Below are 10,706 nucleotides of genomic sequence, written 5' to 3'. Positions count from 1 at the left end.
AAAAATTAATTTCGATAAAATAAAGCGTATTTTAAGGATATTTAGGCTACAAAATTGAATGACGTTTCGAAACCAATATGGCGGCGCCCGTAGATCACGTGTGCTATTATTAATTTTTATGTTTTGAAGTTAACTGCAATTTTTGAAAAAAATGTCAAAGAATCAAATAATGCTGTGTTCTTCTTTACTGAAAGAACATTTTGGAGAAATAGTTCAGAAAGTTGCTATTATGCTTAAAAAATATGGCTCTCGACCATTAAGAATCATTGCACAGGAAACTATGTTGCCCTTAAGAAAGGTAAATAACGAGTTAAATAACTAATTAAAATTACTATAATAAGATTATGGGTATACCGAATTATGAAATGAAATTTATCTACTTATGTCAGGTAAAACAGTCACTACGAGTCTTAATCCAACATGATATGGCAGAGTTTGAACTTAATAAAAAAGGATTTGTTGAATATACTGTAAAGTTAGAGAATATTTTACTCATTCATCGATATCCTCGATATATTTACTGTGCTAAAACATTGTAAGTATTGTGAAATTGAAAAAAGGGTTAAATTCTACCTAGGTAGTCCCAATGGCTGCACTTCGGTTAGGTTAGATTAACTATATTTTTAGTAAACGTTTCCTTTTTTTCTTTTGTTCAAGAACTACGTGGATCAATAACTAATGATGTTAAACACTCGGCGGCCTGCCGGCAGCTCCCCTCCGGGAGGAGTCCATTGGAAGCGCAGCCATTGGGTCTACCTAGGTAGACTTTGATCCAAAAAAGTTTACTTTAAAATGAACTTTTGATTAGTTAAATTAAATTTAAACTGTATTTTACTATATTTAAACTTGATATAAACAAATTAATAGGTTATAAATTTATTATATTGTCCAACTATAACTAGAAGATCTAATCTAAACTATAAAAATTATTTCGGTTCTTTTCTGTTAATGGGATGTCAGTTATAACTTAATCCTCAATACTGTCGTCTGCGTCACTCCTTTAAAACTGTCACATTTAATCATTTAGCCCATGTGATTGTGTCTGCTTTGAGTAGCTCACTTCATTGTTTTAAGATGTGGAGGAAATGAACACTCCCTTCACATCTTTAAAAAATCCTTGCAATAAAACGATCAGATAGAAAACGAATATCTTCTAAAGACTGTATTTCAGAAGCATCTAAAGAAAAAATTGCAAAGATAGAATATGAAGTATCAGTCTCTCATGATAACATATATTGTGTGCCAGTGGTATGCTGTCATAGAAGCAGTGGAAGAGCCACTTCCCTTGTATTTTCTAAAATATAAATACATATTGTGCGATTATTTTCATATTTTAATGTACTTTGAATTAATTAAAATTAATATTTTATTATTGGGTTGTTCAGAAAGTAAGTTCATTTTTTTATTACTAGACAGATTAGTCGTATTTTTCCCACCATTTTTATTCTAAACCGTATTATCATTATATATTTTGACAGCTAGCATTTTAAGGCTTATTTGTAAAAAATTTTGTTTGATTTTGTGCAATTGTTTATTTTTTGTGTTCCATCAAATACGGAAGATCGGAAGCAGCATTTTTGGTATATTTTGCTCTTTTATTATCAAAAAGGTAATGCTGTTCAAGCAAGAAAAAACTGTGTGACATGTACTGAGAAGATGTATTGACAGAACAACAGTGCCAAAACTGGTTTACAAAATTTTGTTCTGGCAATTTCAATATTGAAGATACACCACGTTCTGGATGGCCAATTGAAGCCAATGAAAACAAAATAAAGGTACTGATTGAAACAAACTGCCAAATAACAACATCTGAAATCACTGAGATGAAATTTGTCAAATTGAACTGTTTATGATTACTTGAAACAAATTGGTTTTGTTTCAAGTAATATATCAAAAGCTTGATATATTGGTTCCACATGTTCTTAAAGAGAGATGCTCTCTTTGGTGGGATTTTAAGGAAATTTTTTTTGGAGCTTTTACCAGACAATTTAACAATTAATTCGAAAGTGTACTGCCATTGAGTAAACAAATTGAGTAATATCATCAAACAGAAGAGATGACCAGAATTGATCAACAAAACAGGTTTAGTGTTTTACCACGATAATGTCAAATTTCACACAAGTTTGGTAACTCGTCAGAAACTGTTATAACTTAGATGGGACGTGCTATCACACCAACCATATTTGCCAGATCGAGCACACTCAGATTATTACTTGTTCCAGTCTGTATACATTTTTTTTAACTGTAAGACATTTACTTGAAATGACAATGTCCAAAATCACTTGGATCAGTTTTTTGTAAGCAACTGATCAAAACTTTTATGAATGTGAAATTGTGCTACTACCAGAAACGATGACAACAGGTATTTGACCAAAATGGTTGATATATAATTCAATAAAATATATATTTATTATAAAAATATTGTGTTTTTTCCACAGAAAAAAAATTAACTTACTTTCTGAACAACCCAATATAATGTTATGTATTTTATTACAAATTTCTATACATGTGAAAAACAATGATAAGATTGCTATTGTATAGTCGAATATAAATTTGTATATGCATATTCCCAATGGAAGTGCTGTATTGTTGAATATGGGATAGCTTCCACAACGAAAATATCTGAATGGTGTAAAGCAGCTAGATTACAGGCGTTCGTGGATTTGTTGTACATAGCACCAACCTCTGGTGGTTTAGCTGGTGGATGCTACACACCAAAATATGATAAAATGCTTTCAATGATTCCATTTATTAGCTACTCATAGTGAGCTATTTGATTAAGTGGATTGTTTTAAGATGGATAAAGTAAAGAATATTAAATGTTATTTTTATGTACGTTTCTCTACAAAGCTATATTTAATTATAATTATATTGATAGATTTTTAGATGTAAAATCTTTAGAATTTCCATTTATTAGCTACTCATAGTGAGCTATTTGATTAAGTGGATTGTTTTAAGATGGATAAAGTAAAGAATATTTTATGTTATTTTTATGTACGTTTCTCTACAAAGCTATATTTAATTATAATTTTCTTTAAAAGTATATTCATACAATTGAAGANAAACTTACTTTCTGAACAACCCAATATAATGTTATGTATTTTATTACAAATTTCTATACATGTGAAAAACAATGATAAGATTGCTATTGTATAGTCGAATATAAATTTGTATATGCATATTCCCAATGGAAGTGCTGTATTGTTGAATATGGGATAGCTTCCACAACGAAAATATCTGAATGGTGTAAAGCAGCTAGATTACAGGCGTTCGTGGATTTGTTGTACATAGCACCAACCTCTGGTGGTTTAGCTGGTGGATGCTACACACCAAAATATGATAAAATGCTTTCAATGATTCCATTTATTAGCTACTCATAGTGAGCTATTTGATTAAGTGGATTGTTTTAAGATGGATAAAGTAAAGAATATTAAATGTTATTTTTATGTACGTTTCTCTACAAAGCTATATTTAATTATAATTATATTGATAGATTTTTAGATGTAAAATCTTTAGAATTTTCATCACTTTTAGATGTTAATAATTTTAAATATTATTAACATCTAAAAGTGATAATTTTTAATTTATTAAATAAATTTTATGGAGAATTTTTTGATTTATCTAAATTACATAGTGAATTGCAATATTTATATTCATGTCCAGACTAAATTGGCAAGTTGCTTTTAGATATAAAAAATATTATAATTAATAATGATCTGAACAGAGATGTGCTAAAAGAATTATATGATTTAATATCATTACTTTTTACGGTACCATCTACCAGTGCATCTGTTGAGCACAGTTTTTCAACCATGAAGCAAATTGATACGTTGACAAAGAACACTCAGTCAGAGGAAAGATTATCATTACTAGCATTGCTTTAGACAGAAAAACAGCTTTTAAATATTTTGATGGAACCAACAATGAGCAATTTTTATGGTAATTAACAACTTTGCGAAAAAATTGCCAAATAGAGTTAGTTTATAAAAAATAATAAAAACAGGTTCTTATATCTTTGTTTCATGTCAATTATCTATTTTAGAATTAAAATAAATAAACTGTTTATTTTTGTCATTTCTAGTATTTGTTTAAAATTTTTATGGAAACACAGCTTCCCTATCATCAAATGTCATTGCGGTTTGCCATTTCTAAAGAAGGTGCATGAAATTGTAGGAACAGAATTTGGCTGTAAATATATTCTACTGTTATTATAACTGAAGCATGCTTCTTCAAAATGAAATGAGTAAATTCTAATATTATTGTTTGGTTTCCAATGATTGTGTTGCATTACTATAAGCCATTTCTTGAGTCAATGAGTGGAAACTTGACAAAGAAAATTTTTACTTTAAATTTCATTATCATAAGAATGGAATATGATTTACTTATCACTGATATTAACCACTCTAAAATTCATAATTTGATATGTATAAGGCTTCTATCCAAAACATTTCTAATTATTTAAATTTTTATAAATTAGATAGCATTTCAAAGTAAATTTGATACTTTTCATTTACTTTTATTAAAGTAATCTTTAAACATTTTATTAGACTTAGAAAAGAATATTGTGAGCAAAATTAATTAATAATTATAACTTACTTGTGAAATGAAATTTCCGAACCTTTCTTGTAACTGTTGGTACAATTGATAGAAGCCACAAAATAATTATGCCACAAAAATGTGGCATAATTATTTTGTACGGTATGCTTCACTTTCTACCCTGAAACTGTCATGACTTCCTTCTCTTCAATGAGCTTCCAAAACTGACACTGTAAACACTGCTGCTGGCACTCTATGTTATTCTATCTCGTTGGTTTGGCAATACAAATAAATTGAGTTGTTGTTCATATTATATATGAAATTATTTCATTAAAATTATTAGTAAAAATTTGTTTGGAAGTTTATATATAATTTTATTTAAAAAATTACATGAAAAATATATACTCATATTGATTTATTTACAGTTATGGTGACATTGGTGAACTTCTTATAGAAGAAATATTGAACAATGGAATGATGACAATGGAGGTAGTCATTCAAAAAGTTTCTGAACGTTTAGCTGAAGCAACAGGAGATGGTAAAATAAAATGCCTATTTGATAATTATGTTAATTTATGATTTAGATAGATATTAAAGCTATATAAATAATTATAATATTAATAGTCCAAAATAATAAAATTATAATAAGAAATGAGTTAATGGAGCAGGATAGCTTAAAAAAATTTTTTTAAACTTGAAATATTCAACAAAAAATTATGTCACCTGTCAGTATTTGTAGTTAATATTCAACTACAAATTTATATATTATTTTATTTGAAAAATTACATAAAAACACACAACTGATGCCTCATACTTTAAATTTAATTCATTCCAAGAGGATGTTAAAACTGAATTGTTTGAAGTCTGAATCAGTTTTTCACAGTAGATTCCAAGATCTTAAACAATACCCGTTTTGATAAACAGCAAGTACATATAATTTAAGGTAAAAATACACAATTAAATGCCCTAAATAATAAATTAAAATATGAAAGCAATAAATAAAATACATAAATAATGTACAATAAAATGAAAACTGCATTTACTGTATGTCGTCTTAGTGAGTGGTGATGCTATTTCTTAAGCTTATTATGCAGCTACTTTGCTTTCTCACAAATAATCCTCTTGGAGATAATATCAACAGCCAATTGCTTCTCAAATATCCACGCTTGGAGTTTCTCCATCTTCTCAATAACATGCAATCTCCTTGAGGTCAATGTTATTATATCTTTAACTATATTTGCTGCTTTTATTGTTTCCTTGTTCTTAAGAATGATGCATACTATTGACTTTAACATTTTAAACATGGCTGCCAAATTTGCCACATATGTACTGCTTTCATGCTTTGAAATAAGTTCCTTTTTCACCTCAATCATTGATATTACAATAGAGTCTTGAAAACTCGGCACTCGATAACTTGGCCACACCCTGGCAGGGCAAAAAAATCCTTAGTTAATTAGTTTTCATTATAGATAGCTGTATGCCTCATAAAGTATTTTTCTAAGGTCTGTCTTATCAGGTAAATTACTGTACACAGTGTATTCATTAATTTTCATTTTCACGTAGTAAAGGCTCTATGCCTTAATAAAGGACATACTTTTCCTTTGTTTAAGGGTATTTGGGCAGTTTATTCTCTGTTGTATTCTCAAGTAAACAATACATACAAGTACAGTACAGTATTTTCTGAGGAAACACTCATACTTATCTTTTTTAACCCCATTCCTGATAACCCAACATTTTCACAAACTCGGCCACCCTTCGGTCCACATTAGGCTGAGTTTTTGAGACTCTACTGTATAACTTTCCTCTTAGGCTTTGTTGTTTCCACACTTTTCTTGGATGCCAAGATTAGGATTTTGTTTATATATAACCAAATACACAAAAAATAAAATGAAAATATTGAAAACATATAAGTGTAATGCAAAAGATGCTCTCACAGCAAGAGTGAGAGACAACTTGGGGCACAACAGATGGCATTTATGCAGCAAGTGCATTTTGAACTTTGGTTTGAGCATCAGTCAAACTCCAGGTTGAATTTGACATTAGAACTCTGGCACATCTGAAGTACAAGCTACTACAGTATACACGTATTGTAATTAATATAAAATGAAGTAGTCTAGTTATGTAATTGTAGAAAATATAACTGGTCTAAAATAGAATTTTAAATAATATAAATTTTATAGTTATCAGATCAGAAATAATGCAACCAGCTATATGGCTGAGGCAGTTAAGTCATCTGCCTACTACCAAGTGAAGAACTCTAGGAATTTTTTGTTGGAGTTCTGTCCTGGATATGTTGAGCCAATACCTCACTTTCTGGTCAAACCAATGATGAACATTGACAAAAGGCTCTCTTAGTGCTCCACAGAGCAGAAATAATTAAAAATAAGAACATTATTACATTTAGTTGAAATGAGAAAATTAACCAAAATTTTTAATGTGTAAGCAATAGATGTAAGAATTATAACTTATAACTATAGATATTAAAAAAAAATTAATGCTCTTTTAATTGGAGTAATATTTTAAAATTGTTTAAGTTTACACTTTTAATTAAATATTCTATCACTACTTCAGCCAATTAACAATACTTAATAACAAAAAGAATACTTAATAAGTCAAAAACTTATATTTTGTATTATCATTTACAGTATAATAATATGATATATTATTTTTTTCTAAAGATCACATTCAGTTTTTGATGTTGAAAATTTTTTGTACATAGATTTTTATAATAATTTAATAAAAAAGAAAATTACATAAAAACTTACTTTATCTAAACTAGTTTTTAAAATTATTTGTAAGGCTGGTTCTCAAGATGGCTTACTGACATGAAAGTTGTTCTCATTACTGCGGCATGCTACTGAATAATGCTTTTGCATTGGTCAGTACTTAATTTTTTGCTTGCAATCATGGTAAAAATTGAGCTCAATTCAATTGTAAACACAGTTCTTTTCTGTTGTGGTCATTGAACTGAGAACCAGTCTTTACTATTGTTTTAATTTTTATCTCCTGTACACTTTTCATTAAAGTATATCATTTTATATCTGAGAAAAGTGGCTAGTTTTTATATACATATACTTAAATAAACTTTTTGTATTTATTTGAATATAAAAATATTACAGGAAAAGCTGATATTCCTATTTCATCTGTAAAGGAAAAATTTAATAATTTAGTCCAGTCTCATTTTATTAAGAGATGTCCAATGACAGAATGGGAAGAAAACTCTCTTGTCCCTAGCATGTATCTTCAAGAACATGAAATGTTTAGAATTTGTGAAGTAAGTAATATTATTATTTATTTGTAATAGTTATATGTATAAAGTAAAATATAGTAACAATTTTTCTTTAAATCTTTAATACATGAAATAAAAATAAATTTTATACTCATTTATTTTATCTAGCAGAGAATTTTTTATTTTTAGGCAACCTTAACTTTCACATTAATACAGTATAGAAATAAAAAACTTCTCTAGACATCAATTTGTATAATACTTTTCAAAATACTCTACTGTTAGTTATTAATCTAATTTTTCTACTTAAATGCATAAATATTTTAATATACTTTATTAAAATTTACAAAATTACAAGGGTTATCTTTATTACTTACTTTAAATACTTTATTTATTATTAGACATACAAAATAAATATATTTCTGTAATAGTTAATTTATGTTTTAGTTTTTAATTCAGAATAAAACTACATAACATTACAAGATATTTCAATTATCAAATATCTATATTTATGAGCAGCTAGAAATTTATGCACTCAATGAAGCAAGTGATGATGAGGGATTACCACCAGCAAAGAAATTAAAATTAAGAAACACTTCAACAAAAGAAACTGTCTATTGGAGAGTTAATTTTGATAGATTTCATCAGTATTTTAGGTATGTACAAAAACTTAATAATTATTTTATCAATTAAGCAAACTGTAAATTGATACATACTGTTAAAAATATATGCAAATAATGCAGTTTTTAATTTAGGGATCAATGCATTATTAAAGCTGTGATATCACGATTTGATAACAAAACTGGAGACGTTGTAAGGGCATTATTACATTTAGTTGAAACAAGAAGTAATCCTTGGGTTGAAACAACTAATCCTGTTCCTCGCCATGAATTATTACAGATGTTGATAAAAGAGAGTAATATTACAGCAGATGTAATTAAAATTTGTAGTTTTGATTTTGAAATATACCAAATATTTTTTAAATTAAATTGTAAGCTGATACTATAAGACAGAAAATTTATTTTCTGTCTTATAGTATCATTTTTCAGTTACTTCTGTATTATATTATTGACTTTATTTATTTTTTATATTATTTATCAAAAATAAAAATATTAATTATATTTGTTTTATTTTGTTATATTAGGAAATGGATGCATATCTTGCAGTCTTAATTGATGATTCAACATCATTTGTTTCAAGAGTAGATGAGAGAGGTGGTGGAATGTATGTAGTTAATATTAAGAAATCTTTGCAGAAATTATCAGAAGCCATAGCTATTTCAGTTGTTCAAGATAAATTTGGTTCTAAATGCTGCAGAGTGTTTCGGTAAGTTCAAAACGCTTATCCAAAGTAAAGTAATTACATTTAGAATATGATATCAGAAAATATACTTAAATTTGTTTAATATTCAATTCCTTTATAAAGATTTGTTACTAAATTATATGTATGTCAGTTTTAAGGTAAATGTATGCATGGGATGGATGAGAAAGTTCACCTGTCTTGTAAGTTATGGGCATGCACATACTAGGCAAGTGGGTGGATGAAGAGGATGGGTTGAATGGGAGGAAATCTGTCTTGAATTCTCAAGGAAGCAACATTTCTGTCCATCTATTTTGAACTGACAAAGTTACTAACCCAGGTGCTTAGCGGTTGAAACCTCCTGGCACTTTATCAGTATGAGAAAGCTTATTACAGTGGTCTCATAATTCAAATTTAATTCATTTCAATGACCATTTGAACTCTAAAGCATTTGAAATCTGGATCAATTGTTCCAATTCTAATGGGAAGAATTGATCTGGATACTGTTTAGGGTATGGGAATGGAATAATTTGTATTTCCATTATTTCTAAATTATGAAAAGCAAATTAATCCATTTCCAGATCCTAAACAGTATCCATTTTGATAAACTTAAAACAGCAAATACACATAATGTAAGGTAAAAATAACACAATTAAATACCCTAAAATAAATTAAAACACAAAAACAATAAAGAAAATATGCAAAAACTGTATAATAAAATGAAAATTGCATTTACTGATCACACACCATTGATTTCGACATTTTAAACATGGCTGCCAGATCCATCAAATGCATTCCAGTTTTATGCTTCACAAGAAGTTCCATTTTTATATCAATCAACAATATATCTTTCTTCTTAGACTTTGAAATACTTCTTGGATACCATGATTAATAAGTAAAGGTTATAGGCCTATTAGGTTGAACAGAAAGTTTTTGCATATTTTTAACTGACCTGGTTACTTAACATTGATGTGCAATTTAATTATAAATTGTAAAATCTAACATATTAATGCTAACCAGAGATTGTATTCTTTGTTTATAAGCTTATTTTAAACTTTTTTACTTCACATTTTGTTTTAATGTCTTTACATAAAGGGTATATCAGGCATATTATGCTTTATGAGTTTCAGAAAGGATATAATGCTATACAACCAATAAAAAAATTCATGATGTGCATGTGGAAGACGCTCCTAAATTTCAAATGTTGTTTAAAATCTTCCATTCAAGAAATTTTGAACTAAAGCAGTAGTTTCCAACTTATTTTTATTGTGGAACCCTTTTCACTTTAGTAAAAAATGTTGGAACCTTGAAAATTTTTTATGATTATAAATAAAACAGCAAATAGAAACACCAAAAACAATTTATTTTTGTTGAAAAAAAAAAACAGATTAATATTGGAAACCAATTCAAATTGGTCATTAATGTGAAGAGTTAAACTTTTTTCTTTCAGTACAGTCGACCCCCGTATAAGATCATTGATTATTCCGTTTTATATGAATTCCATGTTGTACGAGTCACTTAGATTTTACAAATACGTGTACCGGGCTGTGAACGGCTCACGTATTTGTAAAATTTAAGTGACTTGTACAACATGGAATTCATATAAAACGGAATAATCAATGATCTTATACGGGGGTCGACTGTA

General features: G+C 28.1%; 1 protein-coding gene across 1 annotated transcript in view; it reads left to right on the top strand.

Moving 5' to 3' along the window:
* Positions 1–59: 59 nt before the first annotated feature.
* LOC111627009 (DNA-directed RNA polymerase III subunit RPC3-like) overlaps positions 60–10,706 on the top strand; it is a 23,520-nt gene continuing 12,873 nt past the window's right edge. Inside the window, exons 1-8 of the mRNA XM_023370552.1 lie at positions 60–298; positions 390–535; positions 4,962–5,074; positions 7,656–7,810; positions 8,282–8,418; positions 8,518–8,695; positions 8,907–9,088; positions 9,188–9,206. Coding sequence (XP_023226320.1) covers positions 152–298; positions 390–535; positions 4,962–5,074; positions 7,656–7,810; positions 8,282–8,418; positions 8,518–8,695; positions 8,907–9,088; positions 9,188–9,206 — 1,077 coding nt within the window. The 5' untranslated portion in view covers positions 60–151. The remainder of the gene's footprint in view (positions 299–389; positions 536–4,961; positions 5,075–7,655; positions 7,811–8,281; positions 8,419–8,517; positions 8,696–8,906; positions 9,089–9,187; positions 9,207–10,706) is intronic.

The sequence above is a fragment of the Centruroides sculpturatus genome, unplaced genomic scaffold, assembly GCF_000671375.1.
Source record: "Centruroides sculpturatus isolate CEXI.00-Female unplaced genomic scaffold, Cexi_2.0 scaffold445, whole genome shotgun sequence".
In the NCBI taxonomy this organism is placed as follows: Eukaryota; Metazoa; Arthropoda; class Arachnida; order Scorpiones; family Buthidae; genus Centruroides; species Centruroides sculpturatus.
This window is presented reverse-complemented; position numbering and strand designations above follow the sequence as displayed.